This window comes from Doryrhamphus excisus, unplaced genomic scaffold, assembly GCF_030265055.1.
Source record: "Doryrhamphus excisus isolate RoL2022-K1 unplaced genomic scaffold, RoL_Dexc_1.0 HiC_scaffold_26, whole genome shotgun sequence".
In the NCBI taxonomy this organism is placed as follows: Eukaryota; Metazoa; Chordata; class Actinopteri; order Syngnathiformes; family Syngnathidae; genus Doryrhamphus; species Doryrhamphus excisus.
The window spans coordinates 504,497-529,901 of record NW_026652244.1 but is presented as its reverse complement, the minus strand read 5'-3'; the positions used below and the strand labels follow the sequence as shown (position 1 = coordinate 529,901).

General features: G+C 33.5%; 1 protein-coding gene across 1 annotated transcript; it reads left to right on the top strand.

Moving 5' to 3' along the window:
• Positions 1–19,997: 19,997 nt before the first annotated feature.
• On the top strand, positions 19,998–24,198 carry LOC131119376 (uncharacterized). The gene is made up of 2 exons (XM_058064723.1): positions 19,998–21,358; positions 22,219–24,198. Exons 1-2 carry the CDS (start codon positions 21,060–21,062, stop codon positions 23,864–23,866), a joined length of 1,947 nt encoding a protein of 648 aa, XP_057920706.1. The 5' UTR covers positions 19,998–21,059; the 3' UTR covers positions 23,867–24,198.
• The last annotated feature ends 1,207 nt before the right edge of the window (positions 24,199–25,405 follow it).

Here is a 25,405-nt window from a genome sequence, read left to right as displayed (position 1 = left end):
TAAGACGCAATAATAATAAAAAATGTGTCTGTTCAAATATCAATTGGCTTATAAAATGATTTCAAATAATCATTTTCAAAAAATTAAATGGTCATACAACTGAATATAATTAATGTTGAGTCGTATCATAATATATCTGAGTAATAATGGCTTTAGGTATCTATTTTATATAGAATATCTTATTCTTGAATTGATAAATTAAGCTAAAAAAGATGTTTTTATGTTATTTTACCAGCGACCTGATCTCACTAGTATTTTAAGAAACCATGTATTGCTATAAACAATGAGATTTCTCAAACGATTATCAAAGTCATATTTGAAATATATTGGTATGATATAGACTCGTGTATCAGAAAGATTCTTAATATCATTCCTTTCATAGATACCTTATTATTTTAGTCAACACAAGATTGTGTGCTATCACAGTAGTAAGAAAAAATCGATTTTTAAAAATAATTTGAATATTACAAAAGAAACTTATGTGTTTTCATTATATTACACTACCACTACTCTATTCAATTCTTTTTACGAAGTTAAATGCTCTCAATTGAGGCATGCCAGTTTTTAAACAATATTTCAGAAAGAAAAACAGTCAATTTCCAAATCGAAATCAATAATATACATCGACTGAGATCACAAAATATCATTCATCAGTCAACATTAAATGTTCTCAACGTTGAAATGAGCGTGAATTTCAAATGTCAATGAGGCTGTCACTATGTCAAAACACTTTAATCAACCTTAAAATGAATTTCAACAAATGTATGTTTTGATGTAAAGAACTTTTTTTTTCATTTGTCACATAGAAATTATTACAGCCCTCTTGAGACGAATTGTTTCTTTTATAAAGTAGAACACTTTTCAAACGTTAATTAGTGGCTGAAAAATATTTTTTTCTACAAATTTTTAATATTTTTAAAGAGGTTGTCTGATAGGAAATTTTTTTAATAATTGAAGGGCTTAATCTCACGAATCTATTATGACTGACATGGTTTTGAGTAGATGTAAAGTTGTATGGTTTTGGTAAATTGTACTGTCTAATTATTTATTTTTTTATCTCGGTTTATCAATCTATCCATATTTTATTTACACATGTGATTATCCTGTTCGTATGGAGAAGAAACTAATTGCTGCTATGACTAAAAATGAATATTTTTGGATAAAATGTATGAAATTTTTGGGCAGATTCAATTGATTGGAACAGAAAGCTGTCGAATTGCAAAAAAAGTGATGAATTCATAAGAATCATAGGAGATTTTTGCGCCAAATGATGGATTTACCATATCATTAACAATTATCTGATTCAAATCTACTCGAATATAAATATCTATTCATTGATCTTTGATGTAAATATAAACATTTCATGTAGTTTGAATACAAAATGATGATTAGACTTACCAAACATTAAACATCGAGTGATAAAGAGTCTTTATATTCTAATTTCAGTCGTAAAAAATGAACTTTCTGTGATTTAGCTTTAGAAATTTCTTTGGGAAAGAAAAATTTGCGCGGTACAGAAAGAGTTTTCAAGTAAAATAGAAAGTTTATGATTTTGCTATAAAATGATGTTTATAACATGCCGTGATGCCTTTATTTTTTAACTTCTTTATTGAAAATTTTATCGTCACGCAAAACCACATCTTCATAAGGAAAATTGATTTTTTACAAAGGAGCAATTTTTTTTGGGCCCATTTACTATTATTATTTTAGAACAATGAGAACTTTTCATTTTGAATATTGTATAATGTATTGTTTATTAATTTCTTATATAAATTCTGCAGATGATCAGACCAATTCGAAAAAGAAAAAGGATCCTTTTGCCTTTTGTGATGTTTCTTCTAACAGCTCGGATAGAAAGGACTATTTGATAGAGAAATCGGCATCTGATCAAGGAGAAAAAGGGCAAAAACGCAAACGTATTATGAAAAACAAAAATCAAGACGACCCACCTGTCAACAAAATGCTTATACGTAAAGAACGCTTTATTCTTCCTAAACCAAGCTATATGACTGTTAGTAATACTACAGTACAACAGTCAAAATCTTCAATAACATCTGAGAAACCGAGTTGTTCACCCCACCCTATTGATAAATCATATGAAGAAAGTCAGGTAGATTTTCTTTCTACAATTGTCTCACTATCTGAAAAAGTATTTACTCTGAAACAACAGATTTTTGAACAATTTTTCGGACAGATTGATAATTTAAAGTTTAAAGACAAGTTCTGTATCTATCATACTAAGGTTCGCAAATTTAGTGCGAGTTATAAGAGAGAAATTCTGAACAAAAGATTTTTTGAAAAACAAAGTCTAGAATTCCCATTGATATTTTTTTATTCTGATATTTTAATTGTTGCACAATCAACAGGAAAAAGAAAATATTCTAAATCCAAATCCAACCGAATGTTTGCTTATTTCATGAGGATTCACATTTTTACTACTCATAAAGACATCACACAGTGCATTTTTGACGATGACAATCTACCGTCTGCAATAAGAAAATTAGACGCTACAGAGCAAGAAAACAAACTTTATGAGATCACATTGCATTTGAATGATTTCAACAGCAAAATAATGAAAAAAGATGGAAAATTAGCATCTTTTCTTTCATGTAGCTTGAATTCAGACAAAAATGATAAGTTTGCACTCAAAGAGCAGTTTCTTGCATCACATTTAGGACAAGAAATACTCGTGAAACAAAGTAAAATAAAAAAAGATGATGATCAAATTAAATTAGACATTTTTCTTCCTAGTCAAGATGTAACTGTAAAGATTAGATTATCAAGCATGATAGAAATCAACCAATTGACAAGAACACAACAGTTGAATGAGAAGACTGGTGGAACAATGCTACATCAACCTCAAAAAATGGACAAACCAAGAGATTTTTCAGTTTCAACAATTGGTGGTTCAGATAAAGAACTATTCAGTATACAAGATTGTTTTTCGGGTCATTCACAATCATCCTCGTTCGTACCAAAGATTTAAACCAGATTTATTAAACAATCAACTTCAAATAATGTACAAGAAAGAGTCGAAAATGTGCCTCTTGAACCAGGTAATAATTTGAAAGCGGAAAAAGTACCCCATGTAGTCAAACAATTATCTTCTGAATCACTTGTATCATATCAAACATTCAAAACCGGCCATCTGTCATTGTCGAAATTAATCCATCTAAGATGCAAGAGCTCCATTTTCAGAATGTCGAAAAAAAAGCAATACGTGAAACGCCTGCGACTGAGAATATCTCAATGATTGAAGATTCAGAGCGATCTACAGTAATGACATAACAATTTGAATATGAAGATAAAACAAAAAAATCGTTGGCATTCAAGAAAAGATTTCATCCCCCGTTTGCCGATGATGATTAGCCTAAGTTGAATGATAAAAAGGCTCCCGAACATTGAAAGGCTGTGTTATCTTAAAAGACTGTTCTGTCCATTCAACCTCTTTTTTTACGTCATGTTTATTTGATAATATTTTTCACTCTACTCACATTTGAACGGAAAGATGTTTTTTATATTTTAGATCTGAAGTATCTGAAAAGCAAAACAAATTAATTACATGAATAAGAACTCTTTAACAGCCAGAGAAGTGTGTTTTAAGTATTTTAAGCAAACTGTCTTATTCCTCATACTTTTTATAAAAAAGAATTCTTTCATGAAAATCTGAGCATTCACCAAAAATGGAGAGCTCATGCAATAAGCTTTCATCGACAATAATAACAGTTTTTTACAATAAAAAAGTTACAATCCACCTGTTAATCACAACTATATACAGTATTTAAAGTCTTTATCTTAGCTTGTTTCGTATCATTAAATTTTACTCAAAACTGTTTGGTGATGTGCTTCGCTGGCATAATAGATTTTATGAAATTTGAATTTATATATTTTTTCAAAATAAGATCTTTTTGTTATTTCTACTTCAATAATGAAGAATATTTATATCTAAAAATATTTTAAGTAGCCTAAAAGATCTGGTTTGAATAATGTTGTATTCAATTGTCAACAATCCATGAGAAAGCATCTATTTATGGTGAATTTCTTCTAAAACTGTTGAATAAAGTTGCAATGTGCAGTGAAATCGAGTAGTTTGTTTTACTCTTTCTTCATAAATTCAAAGAAAATCTTGTTGTTTTTGAAAAGTATATTTTATTCGTGTCTCATTCACTATCTGAGTTATCAAATTCACAGTATTTCCTGTTCTTAAAAATGTTTTTAAGTAATGGTTTTCTTAATTCTGATAAAAATGAGCGGATTCTGACTCTACTCAATGGGAACCGATTCGAGGGACTCTGCAAGGATGACATTTGAGAATAGTTTTCACATTGAGCTTCCAGCGTTGAACTATTAGACACTCTTCTACAACTGAATAATTTCTTAAGATTTTTACTCGTCTTGGTAGAATGAGTTCTATGATGATCTTCACTATTCGTGTGATTTAAAAGATCAAAATGTTCATTGTTGTGTGCTAACAAGGAGTCGCAAAAATTATTTTGGGAATCTTCAGATGATATTCTTTCAATTATACCTTTTTTATTTCCAGGAACCTGTGAAAATTGTATTTTTGATTGCACATTCAAGGGTTCTAGATACTCATGATTGTATTCTACATATTGCTGCAATTGCATCTCCTCTAAAGTATTTTCATCTCCATCCTCTTCCCATGTTTCAGCAAAATCCATCAAGCATTCTGAGCAATCCCATTTTCTTTAGTAACAATTTGTAAAAATGTAGCTTTGGCTTGTATTTTTTCTCTTTTTGTATCATACCATTTTTCAATCATATAAAAATTTTCTATGCGGCTCTCATTATCACTAGCGGGTTCTTTCGTTAGAAATCTTTCAGTTTGAAAATGTGTAAAATAAGTCATGTTGTTTCTGGTCTCTTTTTGCATAGTTGATTCGTAAAAGTGCTTGAAAACGCTTTCAATTATCAAAACAGGTGTGTCGGTTGAATTTACATTTTTGGTTGAAGATTCGGCACCAAGAACACAAGAAATAAGTATGAAAATTATCATTTCATCTTCATCTGTAAATGGTTAAAAAAATATGACTTTTTATAGCTTTCAAATTTACTCAATTTGTCACTCTATTGCTTAATGGTCTTTTTTTTATCGTCAAAGAGTAGGTATTGCCTTTTGAGATAAAATAAAGCTCACATATATATTAAAGATTTTGAACATATACTAATGTGAATTTTCTGAATAGATGATTTCAATTCTTAGTCTCATACAAACGATGCCTTCTTAAGTAAATTATGATTCAAAACTCAATTGAAGAAAAACAGAGTAGTTCTTATGATAACTATCAATTTTTTACTATTAAAACATCGAAATGATGACTTTTTCAGATCAAAACCATTTCTCATATCTTTATTACAGATAGATCGGATGACAGAACCGCATTGATCGTTCGATTTAATTTGGTTGATTTCTCTAATTTTTTCCTGTTTGATCTAAACTGAAGAAAAACATCAGAAGTATTTTGAAGATATAAGAAACATCAGTGGTATTTCAAAGATTTATCAAAGATTGAATCATTCAAAAAAATTGAGTCATCTTGATCAATTTCAGTAACATATTTTACATTTTTTCTAAATATGTAAATGTTTTCAATGAAACACTCTCAAATATACGCCTGCTATTCTTAGAAATTGTCAAAACAAAATAAAAAATGCGCATTTGTTTCAATCGAAGATGAAAACACCTCAAAAAAACAAGTTATCAAATCATGTTGTTCGAAAAATGATATAGTAAACTATCGCTGTGATGAAATTGGAAATCAGATGGTCGTTTCTGGATTTATAAATATCATTTTGCAGTCTAAGAAAGTAAAGACTGTCTTTAGAATAGACAAGAGCAAAAAAAACTTTGGATCTTTTTTTGATTCAAAAATAGTTTTTCAGATCACGTTTGTCTAATTCTTTATCAAGTTTTATATCAAGTTGAAGATTTCTTTTATCAACTTTAATTTCAATTTAAGAATTCATGGAGAGGCACTTTTATCAACAAACATGTTTAAAATGAAGTGGTTTATGAGTAAAATTCAAATTGATTTCAAAACCACTCTGCTAATTTGCATTCTATGAGGTTAACACTGATTTATAAATAATTCAGGGTCAGAAAATAATTCAATGAACTGAAATTTGAAAAAGTTGTGATAATTTTCGACAAGAACCTGGAATCATTTTTGATATCTTTCAGATTTTGGTTAAAATAATTGACTGTTTCAAAAATAAGTGATTTTTTTTTGTTGCTTTAGTCTTTGTAAAACCCACTGATTTGCAAATTTATTCGAAAAAAACTGCATTAGAAGACTTATAAACTTAATCGTTCAAATTCAAAGATTGATTCTTTTAAGAGCAGTGTATTTTATGAATTGCTTATCTCTTTTATCCTTTTTTGTTGGTTATGATAGTCAGTTTTTTATTTCAATTTCTTTTGTTCAGAGGCAAAGAATATTTGCAAATCAGATGGCAATATTTGACATTTTGGAAAGTATTTCAAACTATTTTAGATTTCAGACTATTTTAGATTTTAGACCCTGAACAGGTGAATTCATTTTTCTATTGTAATAAACAGATGAACAATTCTTTTTTCAGGAGTGCAATCAATTATGATGAAATAAAAAAGTAATACTGAGAGGTGTTTCGAAACAATGGATTTTTGTTGATCGAAAAAAAATGTTCTTTTTGGTGTTAAAAATACAAAATAGTTCATTAGATATTGTTCAATTGCTTAATGTCTCTCGACTTTTATAATTGACAAAAAAATCTATTTCAGCAAAAATAGTTCGGCAAAACGTTAAAACAACATTCAATTGTCTCTTTTGCTAATTTCAAATATGACTTGGTGTCGTTTCAATATTAAAGAGAGTGTAGAATATTAAAAGAAATAACTTCAAGCAATGATTCAGCTTACAAAACAAATAAGAAATCTGAAAAAATAAATTACTAGCACGAGGAATCATTTGAGGGTTAATGAATTTCTAATTCCTGTAAGGAGGTAAAAATGTTTTGGATTCTATTTTCAGATACAAGAAATGAGTATATTTTTATTGTTAATGACTTTGTTGATGTGTTTTTACTCAATATTCATAATAACCTACGAGTTTAGTCTGATTTGTTCAATAAAATCAATAGTCCGTATTCAGAAATCACAATTTTACAAAAAAAAAAATTCTATATTGTGTATCACAGATTTTGATCGTAATTTTTCACTATTTTTATAATGTAATTAATGTTCAAGGACAAATTATCTTTTCATTTGCCTAAAAAAGAAGAATCATCATACATAAAAGCAGAATAAAATAGTCCCCTAAATCTTTTTATGATGAAAATGCCCTATTTATTACGTATTGGTCTATTTATGTGTTCTAATTTATATCGAGACCAGATACCAGAAAACATCTATTTGTCTGAAGATTCAAGAAAATTAAACAAAGATGCTGTTCGTTTAGAATCAACTAATGATATTTTATCCTATGATACTTTTCCGAAAAATCATCTTAAACAAATGAAAAACGAAGAAATAAAATCTCATGATCAACCATCTGAGACCAGTGCAGCACGCAACAATCAATTAAAACGTGATAATCTGAGTGAAGGTTCACAAAAATCCGAAGATAATTATTCTGCTAGTTTGACTCTCGCATATGAAAACATTCTGGAGACTTTTATCAAAAAAGTCCAATCGAATCGTGACAAAGACCAAATTAATTCTATTGAAAGACATTCTAGTCAATCACCTTCAAATGATAATTTTCATAATTGCTGTAGAGCAGAACAAAGCAATTCACCACTTCAATATATAGAACAAACTAAGCTGTGCAATGGAGCCAGGCGTCGTTATGAGTACCAAATAGGAAAAAAACATGTTTTATTTCTTCCTCACATGAGAGATAAAAAAATATATGCTGGCTTTTTACAAACTATGAAAAAGAAGGATGTTCATGGCAAGCCGATTGTAAATCTTTCAAAATGTCGCAATTTAAATGGTGAAGATGGTGTTTTCATCAATGCTATTGTTGAAAATTACGTAGCGAGACGCCCTATTTACAAAGTTGATGTTTTCATTCCTCATTTTTTCGAAGGGAGAGATTAATATGACATCGATCGATTCAGACATTTGAAATGAGATGGTAAATTTGAAAACTGTGGCACCCACCTTGGTGAAGAAAAGACTGTTGATGGTGAAACCGGACTACTCATGCGCTTTTTTATATTCAATAGCAGACATAATCAGAAAACTATAGTAGATTACGAGGGAAAAAAATATATAAACAATTTTTTCTTCAATTTGCCTGATGATAATATTTATAAATCGTTTTTAAAACGAAAATTTGTTGCAAATTGTGATGGGAATTTATTGTTTTTTTGTTTGCAATATTATTCTATGAATTCATATACAAAATTTGCCGCTTTTAAATTAGATGATGAAAATATAAGTCAATTGAAAAACAACCCCTTGATTATCATTTAATCAAAAAAATACTTCAGAAGTACGATTCGATAAAAGTGTAATTTGGTAGGAATGAGAGTCATTTTTTGTTCCATTTATAGCTTTAGATCTTTCTGTTGCACGATTCTATAAATGAAGGATCATCAAATTGAATCTTAGTTCAAGCTTATTTTAAGAAAAAAAATCAGGATGTTCATTTCATATAGATTGAATAGAAAATAACACATTTTTGGTCAATGATTTAAATAAAAGATAAGCAGTTGGTATACTTCTAATTTTGTAAAAAAATAATTTGTTGAAAAAATCATTATGTGAAAAAACCTGATTGAAGACATTTTACATGGAATCAAAAACAATTCATTTGATCGAAAAGCTATTTAAGCCTGCTTTCTACAGGCATTTATCATTGATATTTCCGTTTCGAAGGCTGATGGAATTCAATCAGTTTAAATTTGATCTCTCAAATGAATTAAAAATTACAATTCATTCAAATTTTTTGAATGCAATTTTATATGTGATAGATTGAAATGCTCTTCCTAAAGATTCCTGTTTAATGAGCTCCGATCAAAATGCGGTAAAATCTTTACATTTATTATATTGTACATACTTTGAAACAGAGATAAACAGGCATTCGTTGTCTAGGATAATGTACAATGGTTTACAAATTGTTTTCAACCAAAAGTAGATATTATGCTTTGAATGCATAACACATATACGATTTTCAAATCTCATAAGTCCTAGAGATTTTCATATTTAATGTTCAAATGAATTGGTTTTTGTGGAAATAATCAATTTAAATCTAAACTTTTTACAATTTTTGAAATATTTTTAGAATAATTCTTTACATCTGCTTCATTTGAGGATTATAAGAAATAACAAATGAAATATCAAAATGTGTATAAACAAAAATATTCTCGAGTGGCATACATTGTTCACATGTAAAATGAAATCTGTGGCACAATCTTTTCTAACTTTTAATTTAAATTTTCTTAATGCAAGATGTGATAAGTTAAGCTACATTGATATTGAACCAATCTCAATTGAAAAAAAATTGAAGAATTGTTTCCATTACCATGAGTCAAAAGTAAATGTGAACTTTCTCCCTCTTTTATGATTATAAATCATACTTGTGTATAAATTCGACATGTTTTGAAACTTCAAAATTAGCAGAGCGAGTATTCTTTTGTAACATTGAATTTTTGATCGTTTGTTATGAAATAAACTGTAGTATCTGATCTTATTTTTGTATTATTGTTTTCTAATCTATTTGTGATGACGTTAAATTTATAACGGCATTCAATTTCATAATGAATGTGAGCGATTCCAAGGATCATAAATATAGATATTTCCAAAAGAGCATGTTTCAGAGGGTAAGAAATTGAATGATTCACCTACAAATCTTTGTTTAATGTGATATTTATGATTGTTTAGGATAGCTCACATTTCGTTTAGACAACAAGAGGCATTTTAAATTCGTGAAAATTTATTAAATGACAAGTATTTTTTGTTGAGAAGCTCACAGCAATGATAACACTATCGTGGCTGGATATATTCTTAAGAAGATGATTTATATTTTTGAGTAATATGATATTTCATGTGCCGGCATTTTGCTCAAAATGATATTAAAACGATGTATTTTGTTAATAATTTGTTGATTGAATAGATTTCACAATACATGACAATCTAAACAAAACAAAAATGTATTAAGTAGAACCAAGCTGTGCTAATTTTTATTAAAATCTCAATTTTGTGGTTTAATGATTGATTTTTAACAGCAAGATCTACTAATATAGTAGGTCTTTATTGAACAAGAGGATCATTTTAATTAGGGTAAAAAAATATTCTTCAATCAATTTTTAATTCGATTATAGAACTAAGAACGAGGTAGAGATGTTTCAAAAGATATGTTTTCAGAAAAACTCAGTCGAATTCCTAAAATATTTCAAATCAATTCAGCTTTGACTTTTGAAGTCATTTATCATGTTTATTGATCTTTGAAAAAAGGCTAAAATTGCAATAACTTTTTACTTTCACTACACCCACACGAACCCATCCATAATAAATATATAAAAAATACTTCAAGCATAGATCTCTGTCCTATTTTTCATACAAGAACAACTATATATTGCATTGTAGAATGCCGTTCGATTCCCAAACCAAAATCGCGCAAAAAAGAATCATCAATCATTCAAACCACAAATTTTAGAACCCCCTCAACTCATTTATAGTTATAAATTGTGCTTCTGAATAAAGTGTGCTTTCCAATTGAGTATGTCTATGGTGCCTAAAATCATTTATAATTGTTTCGAAACAGATTCGAAATTCCCGATTTAATCATAGACAAGGCTATACTATGAAGGTTTGAATTATTAGTATAACAAAGAATCACAGATCCGAGTAGGGTTAGAGCAAGAGAAGCCAAAATTGATTTTCCCATTCCTAGTTGCTCTAAAAATACTACCTCTTCTAGAACGAACGGATCTGGAAATCCGTTGCGAACCTTTTCGTTTTTCTCGTGTGTAATATCCATTTCTAATTCAAAATTATTTTCAATATATTCTTCTACTGGGACCAAACGAACTTTCAACTCTAAATTTTGTCCTTTTGCATGTGAAATTGTAACAGTTTCATTTTTCATTTTGAGATAATAACTTTTTTGTTTTTTCCTGTTTGCCCATGAACAACTGAAAGCATCGATTTTATATCCAACATGAATTATTTTTCGTTTAGCTTGATTGAATCCTTTTTTCATAAGATATTCCAAATCGCGATATTTTGCTTTCAAAAAATAAGATGAATCGCCGACTATTATTCTATCAAGAGGAATCTTTTGAATGTTTTCCACTTCTTTGAACGACTGTATTTTTGCACTATAGTTTTCAAGATGCTCTTCGCCAAGAACAGCTCGTATTGAGGCAATTATTGTGAGCAACATCGTTTTCTTTTTTTGTATTTGCGAAATAAGAGCGCTTTCACAGCCATCTGCAACTGATAAAATGTGATCTAGGTTAATAAAGACACGATGTATTAATTTTTTTACCATCTCTAAATCTTTTTCAGCTAAAAGAAGGAATTTTAATTCTCTTTTATCAAATTTGTATGATGGAAAGAGCCGACGAACTTGTTTTTTAATTCTTTCAAACATTGAATTGTTTTTTTGCCAATCTACTGAAAATAGACTTATGTAGCAAAGCGCTCTCCCGTAATACGCTTCCCAACACACTGTTTCATCATCTGATTCGATTGCATCATCATACAATTTGATCGCTTCATCGACTCTACCTATTCTATAGAACGAATTAGCATGATTTACCATAATATAAGGATTTTTTTCAGGCACTATTTGATACGTACACTTCTTATAATTATCCGCACCGGATATGCTTTCATGAGGTTTAGAATTCTTAATTTTTTCTTCATAATTATTTTCTTTAGCGTTTGTTTTCTCTTTACTTTGAGTATGTGAATCACTCGTTTCAGAATCAGGTTGACCATCATCGTTTGAATCAATATATTCTATTTCATCATCAGTAAGAAAATGTGTTATATCAGCTTTTGTTGAGATATCCGAATTGTTCAGATCTTCATTCTTATACTTAATGATAATTTGTTCTTCAAAATAAGGTCTGAGCTCTGCTAAATATTCTTGATGGGTTTTTTTCGTTGAATTTTCTGCAAGTTCGTTGTTTCCCTCGCATTGTGTCCCAGTTTTTTTCATATTCTTAATTGCCTTATACCACAATCCGTAGTCAAATCTTGCGAGATCTTTCTTTTGATGATCGAATATTTTTATAAACTCCTCAAATTCGTCAAATAATTTATTTTCAGCCTTCGTTTCTTCTAAACCCTTTTTAAGTGATTCAAATTGCTCAGATCCATATTTTTTGAAAAATGTATAAAAAGACATATAATTTGATACTAGATTTTCTGAGGTTATTCTTAATTTGTGTTTTAACTCTAAAAAATTGGTGTATACCATCAGAATCCCTGTGTTTTTCTAAGATTTCGCCTGTGTTTGCATAATCTATAGTTTTTATTTCACTCTTTTTTACAACATATTTTCCATTTTCGTGTTGATCACGGCTTGTTAAAGCGTTGTTAATATATGTTAACAGAATATCATTGGATAAATAAGAAATCAAATGTAGTGGTAGATGAATAAAAAAATTGTCATATCTAGTCGAAGAAAATTTCCCACTTTTTTTGATAATGAACTCGACTAAAGGTAAAATATTATCAACAAAATATTTGTTTGTACTGATTTTCATTTTGAATATAGGAAATATTCCATTTTTTACGAGACTTTCCTCACTTGCATCATTTTATGATATGCTATAAGATTCTGAATTGCTTGAAAAAAGTGCATTATGATTTTTTACAATGGTCAACGATTCGTTATTGTGTTCAAATTTGCCTTTCAGAAAGATGAAATGTTTTGTGTTCCCCTTTATACTTACAACTTGTAAACTTGTACTATTTGCAACACTCTCAATCTCCTCAAGGTTATTTTGTAGCAATTTTGAAAATTCCGGTGTAATAAAATACACATTGTCTTCGTCATATATCAAGAACTGTTGAAAATAGTCAACCTGTTCATGAATAAAGGCATACAGAGACTCGAGAAATTCCATTGAAGGTGTTATGTCTGCAATCAACACCTTTTTGTTCATTTGATCGATGAGTATGTTATCGACCTCATCTATAATGCAGAAATTGTGTTTAATATCTTTTTGTTCGTCTTCATCTTTATGCTTGTTATTTAGAATCAATGATATGAGTCCATGAGCAGTACTATAAACGACATTCTGATTGCCCAATTCTTCATTAGGATCTTTTAAATGGTGTGATATAATAGAAAAAGTATCGTAGAATTCTTTGTTCTGCACAACAGCCTGTCCCGCTAAATCGGATGAGCTTAGTATGATGTCTGTTCTATTCGTTTGCATGGAAGCATTTTCGGCGGATGATTCTTGTTTTTGACCAGATGGATTCAACCATTTATAAACAGAATAAAGTGCTATTATGAGTGTTTTACCTTCACTTGTGTTGATTTGTAAGAGTCGTCCCATGTCCTTCCTCTTTTTGATGAGAAGTAACAAACTGATAATCTGGGCGTCTCTTGGTACTTTCTCCATGACGATTTCAGAAATTTTCATGATTAGAGCAATTTGAAATATATTTATCTCCGATATTATTTCGTTGCCATCTGAAATATTTTCACTTAATTGTGAGGAATCATCATTTTGAAACTCTGATAATATTTTTTTGATTTTCTTCTGATTCATATCTTCCTTTGTTAATCGATTTATTTTTTTTGAGTTTTCATATTTATATTTGATTTTATGGATTTCTACTTTCAATGTTTTGATGTAGCCTTCGGATAAATTACGACGATTTAGTAAGAATATTTCGTCAAAGATTTCATCGCTAGATTTTGGTCTTGGTTTCTCAAATTTTCTTTCAATAATCAATTGATGCATATTGATAAATATTTTTTCGATGATTTCAGCAGAAATGCATTTAGGTCTGGTGTGTATTGGATTAAAGGTCAAACTATTCGAAATTACATCCAGAAAATCAGCTAATGATAATTTATAGCATGCGATTAAATGAATTATATCATATTTTTGGTTAAAAAGTCTACGTTTATACAAGTATTCGAATATAAGGATAATATGTTTGACTTCCCAGTCATTTTGTAGCATATCTTTGAAATCGCTCGTCAGCTGATGATATTCATGGCTGTTCTTCTCAACATCAAGTTTAATCTGGTTTGAAATTATATATTCAGATAATTTTATGTTAATTTCTACTCTCCATGCAGTAATTGGATCGTGTTCCTATTCATAATTTCTTGTTTTTTCCAATATTTCATCCAGTACTATATCGAAAAAATTATTTTTGTCAAGCTTCTTGAACAATTTCAGGAAATTAATAAGTACTTTGTGGTTTTCATCATTTTGATCTAAAAAATTTTCAGCTTTTTGAGAAAGTATTTCAAACATTTTTATATAAATTGGTAGTCGGATATCAACAAGATTTTTCAGAATTTCTTTGCATTGTTCTTTGGTTTTTTTAGATACCAATTCTTTGATTCTTGTATTTCGATGATCAATAGCTTGGTCCACTATCTTGCCTACTGTTTCAACATCTAGTATACGATTTATGGCATTATTGTCTAGAAATTGCTTGATTTTTTGTGAAAGTTCTTTTCCTTCGAGAACCCCCTCAAAAAACTCGATAACTGTCACTATTGCTTTTTCCTCAAAGCATTGATAAATTTTTTTAAAAACAGCGTGAATTTCATCTGGACATAATGAATTTCTGGAGATAATTTCAAATGTAGAGTGTAAATTATTGACAAGTTGTCCTTTTGATTGATGTTTTTGGTCTTTAAATTTGAATTCCTGATAATTTTTGTTGATATGACTCAAAATCTCTAACAAAATGAGATAAACACTTCGATGGGAATCATTTTTTGTGTCTTGAGACTGTACCAGCTGTCCTTTATCTTGATGTTCATCATTAAATTCTAATGATTGGTATTCGTATTTTATGACGGCGCTATCATCTCTTAAAGGAAGAAAATTTACACCCTTTTGAACAACTGTAATACGAATAGGTAATCGAACTAAATCGTATAAAAATAACAAATATTTGTCATTTAAAGAAGTGGACTCTTTCAAAAGTAGAGAAAAAGTAACTATACAGTCCCTGACAAAAGTCTTGTCGCTTATCCAAGTTGTAGGAACAACAAATAATAACTTGACTTGTAGTTGCTCAATTGGAATCAGAAATGACTTATATGAAAGGCAAAGCCCTCTAGATTATGCTTTTTATATCAAAATAAAGTTTTGTACCATTCATTGAGTTTTAGCATTTAATTAGGACATAAAGGTCAGATTTTGCTTGGACAAAAGTCTTGTCGCATACAAAAAAATGTAGAAATAATACATATACTTAATGTTGAATACACAAATATGCTACAATAACATCAGAACATAAAGTCATTGTACCTTGGAAAAAAGAATTAATATTGTGTATGGCTTCCATGAGCTTGGAGGACTGCATCCATACGTCTTGGCAATGACTCAAATAACTCATCTGGAATGGCCAAGAAAGCAGTCTTGCAGGACTCCCAGACTTCATCAGGATTTTTCGGCTTCATCTTCCAAGCCTCCTCCTTCATCTTACCCCAGACATGCTCAATAATGTTCATGTCTGGCGACTGGGCTGGCCAATCCTGGAGCACCTTGACCTTCTTGGCTTTCAGGAACTTGGATGTGGAGGCTGAAGTATGAGAAGGAGCGCCATCCTGCTGCAGAATTTGCCCTTTCTTGTGGTTTGGAATGTAATGGGCAGCGAGAATTTCTTGATATGATGTTGCCATCAACAGCCAACAAAAAAATCGTGTTGCATTTGCCAAGGCCCACAGCTTGCAGAACGGATGGACAGTGGAAAAGTGGCAGAAGGTTGATTTTTCTGACGAATCATCCATTGAACTGCATCCCAATCGCCGCAAATACTGCAGAAGACCTGTTGGAACCCGCATGGACCCAAGATTCACCCAGAAAACAGTCAAGTTTGGTGGAGGAAAAATCATGGTTTGGGGATACATCCAGTATGGGGGTGTGCGACAGATCTGCAGAGTGGATGGCAACATCAACAGCCTGAAATATCAAGAAATTCTCGCTGCCCATTACATTCCAAACCATAAGAAAGGGCAAATTCTGCAGTAGGATGGCGCTCCTTCTCATACTTCAGCCTCCACATCCAAGTTCCTGAAAGCCAAGAAGGTCAAGGTGCTCCAGGATTGGCCAGCCCAGTCGCCAGACATGAACATTATTGAGCATGTCTGGGGTAAGATGAAGGAGGAGGCTTGGAAGATGAAGCCGAAAAATCCTGATGAACTCTGGGAGTCCTGCAAGACTGCTTTCTTGGCCATTCCAGATGAGTTATTTGAGTCATTGCCAAGACGTAAGGATGCAGTCCTCCAAGCTCATGGAAGCCATACACAATATTCATTCTTTTTTCCAAGGTACAATGACTTTATGTTCTGATGTTATTGTAGCATATTTGTGTATTCAACATTAAGTATATGTATTATTTCTACATTTTTTTGTATGCGACAAGACTTTTGTCCAAGCAAAATCTGACCTTTATGTCCTAATTAAATGCTAAAACTCAATGAATGGTACAAAACTTTATTTTGATATAAAAAGCATAATCTAGAGGGCTTTGCCTTTCATATAAGTCATTCCTGATTCCAATTGAGCAACTACAAGTCAAGTTATTATTTGTTGTTCCTACAACTTGGATAAGCGACAAGACTTTTGTCAGGGACTGTATACTCCGGTATATGATAATTTTTTGAAGGATCTTCAACACTAATAATTTCTTCAACCAAAAAAGGAAAAGGTATTTTGTCATTTAGATCAAAAAAATGTGCTTTATGATATATTTCTAGTAAATGTAATACAAATAGATCTGAAATATATTCTTCACTCATAATATCTTTAATACATGAAAAGTGTTGTGTTATATTATTTGGTGTTTCGTCTATTTGATGTTTGGCAAAATTTCCATTTGAAGTTGCGGAAACATTTTCAATTGAATGAATAGCTGTTTGAAAGCGATAATGCAGTTCTGATTTATCATTCTCGAGTAAATTATATTCATTTTTAGAAGAAATAGTGTAAATTGTCAACTCTCAACTATTTTTCATAGTAGTATTTAGTGAAAACTGTTTTACGTTTGTTAGTTTTACTAGACAAAATTGTGCATCGGCTTCAAATGCAATCTTTATCAATAAATTCTCCTCAGGAGATAAAACAAATTTGCCTTGGTATGAATGCTCATCTTCAATTCCTGAGTCAGAGCTGTCTGTTGAATTTTCTGGGCTTTGTGATTGTTGAAGAGATTTTTGGCTCTGCTTTTGCCCACCTTCATAATTTTGATTACCATAATGAAAACGTGTCTTAGTTATTGGTTAAAAATTCAATGCCTTTTCTGTGTTTATTTTTTCTGGATCAGCATCTCTACCGCTCGAAAAACCAGAATTGTTACTCGATAAATTCTCTAAAGTGAAGTGGCTCTCAAGTGATGATAGATTCGTGTCTGTTTTTATGGGTCTTATTTTCATCACTGAAATAATAATATACATGACTATATTTTTGAACTTGAAAAGACTCCTCATTTCTGGGCCTGTCTATAATTGTTCCATTAAATACTCGTAAAATGATCAAATATTTGATTGACATCTTTTGATCCAAAGAAAATGACATGTTCAATTAGTGATATGTTAAATGTATGGTTATAATTTGTTGAAAACACCCATTGATTCAGTGTTCTTTTCAAGTGCTGTTAAAACTGAAATAAATAATTTACAATACAGTATCAAAAACTTTTTAAATTAACAAGATAATTGCAATTTATATTCATTTTGTGTAAAATTTTGATCAAATTGGTGCTTCTTTTGATCAAAAAAACTAATGATCAAAAATTGACACGTTAATAAAAACGAAATTTCTCACTTCAAAACGTGAATAAGACGTCAGTTCAAATTTTATTCGATCAATATGAGTTTTATTCCGAAAATAGTGACACAGTTTATTTCTGAAACCCGTTGTTTCTCGCAAATGTAGTTATGTCTGAAGAAACCTTATTCATCATTTTAAATTTCGACAAGTGACAGGTTTATAATTAATATTCTATTCTTATATTTCGTCAGATAAAATTGATTGTTTTTGTTTCAAAAAAAGGCTTGAAATGAATAAATTGGCAGAAAATAGCCAAGTTACATATTTTTTTTTATTTGTAAAAAGTGATTACTTTTTCAATATTTTGATCATTATATAACAAATGTTGAAAAAGTAAACGATGAGCTTTGAAACCCATTGTTATCACCGTCATTATCAATGATCACGTTTCTTGGAGGATACAATCAAATATTTTAACATTTTATGATTTAGTTCAACTGATTTTCTTGATTGATAATGAGTTCAGCATTGGACTTCTGCTGTTTTTACTCCCAAGCTTGTTAGATTACATGAATTGTTGAAAATATCAATGTTTTATTTGAGCAATCTTCAGATTGAGAGGATCGGTTGTTAAAGTAGCGTCTCTTTTTTTGAAGCATCATAAAGAGGTCAATTTCCGCATAAAAAAGCTGTTTTCGAAATAATATAAGAGTGATCTAGTTGTTGCTTGAGTAATCTAACTAATAATCAAGTCAAATAAACTGCTTATATATCAATGAACTGAAAAAAAAGTTTCCATAGTATCTTTTATAAGTGGTTTATGTAAAAAAATAAGGTTTCTGGAAGAATATTGATAGAAAATCATGTCATTTGAGCCCATTTTCCGGTCTAAAATAATATTCAGTAATATAACCATCAAAAATTTGTTAACAATATTCAATACAGTCATTTCCGTTTCAAAATATTACTCAAGCGGAAGTTAAATCATTTCAGTGTTTCATAAATTCTTGATTTTTTTTATTCAAATTTTGATCTTTTAATTTTGGTGATAAGATCCATTAAAGTATAAAATGGCTCGTCTTTGAAATAAAAATGAAACATTTTAATTGTGGACTTACAGTAATAGTCCACTGCTAATTGTTTTCAGGGCTTTTCTAAGACAAATTGTAAGCCCATTTTAAAAAAATGCATAAAAAACAAAACTTTGAATTGATACATATTATTCTCAAACGGATAAGAAAGATTGGCTTAATACACTTTTCACAAACAAGTATAGAGAAAGTGTCACACAGTCTATCGAAAAAGATTAAAAATGTATATCATTTACCTTTGAAAATCTGCTCAAAGATATTTTTCAAAAAATGTATTTTCATTCAGAGAATGAAGCCGTTTATGAATGATTATTCAAATAATTCACACTTTCAGCTCTCACAGCGAGGAACTTCAAATCACAAATTTCAGCATCTCAAGGAAAAACATTTGTCAGAAAAGCCCTCTCGATTATTTTCAGAAATAAATGCCCATTGAAAATTGTACTTTTTTTTGAAAATCATTAGTTCAATCATGTTAAAAAAAAGAATTTTACAGAAAGATATGTGATAAAAAACACATTTAATTATTTAAAACACTATTTTTGATTTAATTACCAATTAGAAGTTAATAACAATGCTTTTTAATTTTCATTTTTAGAGAACATTATTGTCTGTTTTGATACAGGTTTCGTTGACATTTTTTGATATTTTCCTTAAATAGTAAAATATATGCAACTGATTCGTATGAGAAGTGTTTTTATCCTTTGGCAATAAAGTTCCTTCATGTAGGTGTTCAAGGTTTTGCAAATTTCAAACATTTTCTTTGTTTGACACGGGCCAAAAATGTTTAAAACCCAAAAAAACACATACTCAAGTTTTTTAAACTCAATTAGGAATGTATTTTATCGGAACCTCAGGATAATTTTTTATCATTTTCTGTATTACAATCATATTTTTCAGAGTTAAACATGTCCATTAAAATTTTAATGTGTAGGTATTTGATTTATATCTTTTAAAAAAGTGATTATAGGCAGGGGTGTGGAGCCGGAGCCGGAGCCGGAGCCGGAGCCACTCGGAGCCACACGATTTGCCCGGAGCCGGAGCCGGAGCCGGAGCCACTCTGACTTTGTGGCTCCTGTGGCTCCGACCTCCGAAACTCGAATCATTCCATTCCGCCTTACGCAAGGACGGATAACCACTTCATGAACGCGTGCTGGTGCTGCAATGTTCGCAAAAAATGCGACACGTTGCATTATAAAGTCTTTCTCAGGGCTTCTCATAACAATGTGCTTACCAGTGAGCATTCAAGGGGGTCGCTGGTCAGTGGTCACTGGTCAGGCACGTCTGTAATTGGTTGCGTCCAAGGACGTCGCCAGGTATTTTCGGTTGGAGGTGCAGGTCTCTGTGAAAGGGCCCAAAACACTTAAAAGGCCCAAAGTAACCGGCTACAAAAACCTAAAACTGATCGGAATTAGGCCACTATTTTTGGGAAAGGGCCCATTTAATGAACAAAACAAAAATGAAAAGCTTTTTTAACGTACATTTAGCTCTCGGTTGGGGGTGCAGCTGCACCCCCTGCACCCCCTGTGGCGCCGTCCTTGGTTGCGTCGTCCGTCGTGGCGGCGGCGCGTCGTTCCCACGCTAGCCCCTCCCCATTTCGGGGGAGATGTGTCTCGCATGTCAGTTCGCCTCGTCGGTGCAGCGCGGCACGCAGTGTCGTCTTGGACTCTCAGGGAGGTGAGTACACTGTGGCGTCTCGCGTGTTTCTCCTTTCTGTTTCTTGACATCTCAATCTATTTAGTTTGTGCTGGTGTTGGCTAATGGATGACACACGTCTTTCTATCAATAATGTGGTGATGCAGGCTGCATTTGTTTGACGGCGTGACAGGAGAAATGGAGCAATTGCTGTGAAACGTTCGAATACCGCGATGGATATGGGGGTGGGAGGGGGAGAGTCTCAGGCACTTTGTTGGCTATGGGCATGCAGCAACAGTCTGTATGTATATAAGATTGAGATTGAGATAACTGAATCAGCCCTGCACTTACTTAATGTTGCCGATTTGGTAATACATAGGTATATTTCACAGAAACATGGCGGCAGCTAAAGGACCGAGAAGTAAAGTATATGACTACTTTTCCGTTGGTGATGAAGGACTGTTTGTTTGCGGTGTCATCGATGAGGTCGGAAAAGCCTGTCAGAAATCGGTCAGCCGCAAGACGAAGGGAGGCGGCGGCTCCTCCGCGCATAATCTAAAACGTCATCTACAGCGATTCCATGAGGAGGAATACAAGCTTGTTGTGAAGGCCGACGAACCACCTTCCAAGAGTGCGCGTGTCGACACCTCTACTGAATCCCAACCAAAACGTCAGACCCAACAGCGTATGGATAGGTGAGTTTTATTGAGGAAATCGATCTTACAAAGAAAGGTTCGCGCGCTGCGCCACACCGACGCTGACGAGCCCGCCCCGCTTCCCGCTCCCCCTCGGCTCCGCTGACTATACGGTACCCCCCACTCCCCTCTGTCGCATCAGCTGAGATGGAGGGAGGGAGTAATGGGGGGGGGGAGGCGGCCGACACCGGGCGTGATCCACTCCTTGTCATATCGATGTTTGGATGAAAGTAATGGAATCCCACTCTATATTTTTGTTGACATTAAGAGGATTAAGTAAGCATTGATGTGACGTGCATTTCTCCAAAAAAGTGGGTCATCTTTTTATGAGATTAATTCAAATAATGAAAATGGCATTAACCTCTTTTTGAAATTTGCTACAAAAATATCTAAAATCCATTTTTTTAAGAATGTGAAATGGACTTTCGAGTGAGTTTTTTTTCTGCTAGCTACATAGACGCCTTAGCTCTCCTGATACCTATATATTTTCTAAGAACTTCGTTTTAAAAAATTTGTGTGGTTTGAACTAGATATAGCTCCATAACCTTGAACTCTATTGATCTAAGATTGGGAAATTTCAAATCCATGACCATGACAACTCAACAGACGAATTTTTGTTGTATTCTGAGAGGGTCGGGTGTTGAAACGCCCTACTTTGCGGTCGACTTGTCGTGGCATGCCCCCTGTAGACTCGACGTTATATGGGCCCGCTGACAAGGTTGTTGTCACTCGGTTGTTGTTGACTTGCCTTTCTAAATTTCAAGAAACATCTAAATTTCATCTTCGCCGAAAATTATTGTAATTAAAAAAATCGTGCACATGTGTGTCCCAAAACAACAAATTATTTCTGGTTCCGGCAGGTACATCACGTCTTCGAAAGTGACACTGAATATCAGCAAGAGCGAGTTCACCGACGGACTTGTGAGCATGGTGGTTAAGGACTCCTTGCCGCTCTCCTTCTTCTCGTCCTCGGCCGGCTTCGGTGCCATCGCCGGGTCCATCACGAGGCAGCTGCACGTCAGCCTGGACAGGAACGCCGTTCGCGAGATGGTGATCAATCGGGCTCGGCAACTGGAGTCTGGCCTCATCAGCATCATGAGGAACAAACCCGTGTACTTGAAGATGGACGGAGCAACCCGGCTTGGCTCCAGTTACCTGGCTATCAACGCCCAGTTTTTTCACGACGGGAAGCCGACAATCAAGACACTAGCTGTCACGGACTGTGCCGGCAAGCACACTGCGAAGGAAACGCTGGAGCTGCTCAAGAAAGCGCTGGAGAGGTACGAGCTCAACAAAGATCAAGTGCTTGCTGTGGTCACGGACAATGCCAGGGCGATGGTGAAAACCGTAGAGCTATTGAACCAGAGTGATGAAGAGAGGAGCAGTGAATTGCTAGAGGAGGGAAGTGCGGATGATCAGGGAGATCAAGAAGAGGACGAGGTTGGTGATGACAAAACACTCCGCGACCTGATTGTGGATCACTTCGACACGTCCACAGGCTCGCGCCCAGCAGCTGGCGCAAACACCAATGTCCACATGACGCGATGTGGTGTTCACACCCTACAGCTGGCTGTACGCGACGGATTGAAGCAACGAGGTGCACATGCGGTGTTGGAGCATGCCCGAAGCGTCGTGAAGAAGCTCAGGGCGCCGAACATGGTGGCATCTCTGAAAAAGAAAGGTCATCTGCTCCCGATCATCGACGTGCCAACAAGGTGGGGCAGCAGCTACGCCATGGTGAACCGCCTGCTGGAACTCCGGGAGGTGGTGCAAGATTATGCTGCTGTCGCGCCGGACTTGCACCTGTCGGACGAAAAATGGCAGCGAATCCAACAACTTGCTGACGTCCTCAAGGACCCATACATCGTGACCATTCGGTTACAGAGCAGTGAGCTCACACCAGGGACGTTTCTCAAAGAGTGGCTGAAGCTGCGGGACGGACTGGAGAAGAAAGGGGGCATCGGCGCCGCTATCGCCTCCTCCATGCGAGGGCGGGAAGAGACACTGCTCGAGTCGGATGCCGTGTTGGCTGCCGTCTTCGCCGACGCCCGGTACAGGATCCTACTAGGCGAGAGACTGCAACGTGCCGAAGATGCCTTCATCAAGATCGCTCACAGGGTTCATCACATAGAGAACTCTGGAGCTTCTACTGCAGCAGAGCATCAGCTGAGCAGCGCGAGCTCCAAGCAAGAAGACGACCCATTTGAACAGGAGTTGGACCGGCTCGAACGCGGGCGTCATGCAGTGATGCAAACACCCTCTTCGGTGACGGATGCAGTGCATGAGATGAAGAATCTCGGACGACTGAAGGGAAAAGACGTCTGGAGCATCATCGGCAAGTACCCAGCGGCCGTTCAGACGACCAGCCTCGCCCTGGCCGCTCTACCCACGACACAAGTGTCAGTCGAACGGCTGTTCTCGGCCATGAAACTTCTGCTAACGGACCTTAGATCCCGGATGAAGGAAGACATCGTGGAGGCAATGCTCCTCATACGTTCCAATGAGTAAAACGCGAGTGCTTGCAGTGAGAGATGCATGATGTGAAAAGTTCTGAGTTGCTGTGAAAGCCAATGACTCACTTTTACGTCTTTCCCATGTTTTAGCGATTTTGGGCAACATGGTTCCATTTTTCTGTAAAGATGTGTTGGTTAATACAAAATACATTCGATGAGAAAAGAAAAGGCTGTTTTTGCTTGCTCAAAACCGTTAAAATGCGCTATAAGTTACTCTTTAACTTGGTGAAAAATAGACCTAGCCGGAGCCGGAGCCGGAGCCGGAGCCACAAGGAGCCACACCATTTTGCCCGGAGCCGGAGCCGGAGCCGGAGCCACAAAAATTGATGTGGCTCCACACCCCTGATTATATTATCAATGAATTTAGTTAGACAAAGAAGACTCAACGCCAGAAGAGAAATATGAAGAAAAAGTAAATCAGCAAATAATACTGTTCTGAACAATTTGCATGATATTTGACCGAGGAAAATACCAAACACTAAAGCACACTGAAAAAAACAAATCAATAAATTGCCATTTTCCGGGTCAATTTTGCCCAGATATTCACAAACAGCTGTTGGGGTTATTCCAAGGCAGATTCCAGTACAAAAACGGCCTATGTACAGCACAGGTAGCATTTTCGATGTGAAACAGATAAAAGCTGCTGAATTTGCAGAAAAAAGTAATGAATACCACTTTGGAATACTCATTTGGATCCATGTCTTCGATAGGCAAGCAATAATCGGAACAGCAAATGGAAGCGCAGCCAAATAGTTGTAACGTGTGGCCATTTCAATTGATTCAGCATTTCTGAAATGAAGCTCATTTATTATATCAAAAGCAGATAAATGGTAGCCAAAGAATAAAGCTAATGAATAAGAAGTAATCAATCCAAGTACGTACTCTCTTGTACATTCATTTTTGACATTATTCTCTGGTTCAGATTGTTCAGTTGGTTTGTCTTCGAGATTTGTAGTTTGTGTGCTATTCTGTACCACCATCTTGCGGTCATCTATCTTTATTTTTTTTAAAGCGTAGAAATTTTCCTCTTTAAACCTAAAGGAGGATAAGGCTTTACATACAAACTTCAAATAGAAAAATAATATGACTTTACGATGTTGATTATTTCAAAAACAAGTAAATGTCTTAAATAGGAGTAAAAAATATGTAAAAAAATTACAAGCTGAATATATTGGACATGAGATAAAATTTAGATTTACAAGCCAGGCCGTCACAAAAAGCCGTTTAGGTTCAATATTCAGAGCCATTTCTTAATAACATTATGAAATGAGAATTTTATGTCTAGGATATAATTTTAGTTTTTAAGATTATTTTCTTAAAATCTAAGTGATTCTACATTAAATTCTCACAACACTTAAAGATTGGACCCACAGCAGGCCTTTAGTATAGCCGAATTATTCAAATGAAAGATTGAAAGGAAGAAGTAAGAAATTAATAATTCCTATTTGAGTTTTTATCAGTTGAAAATGATATTGGCTATTTACATGATTTCAATTAGGCCCATGCATATTCATAGATCCAAAACGTAATGCTA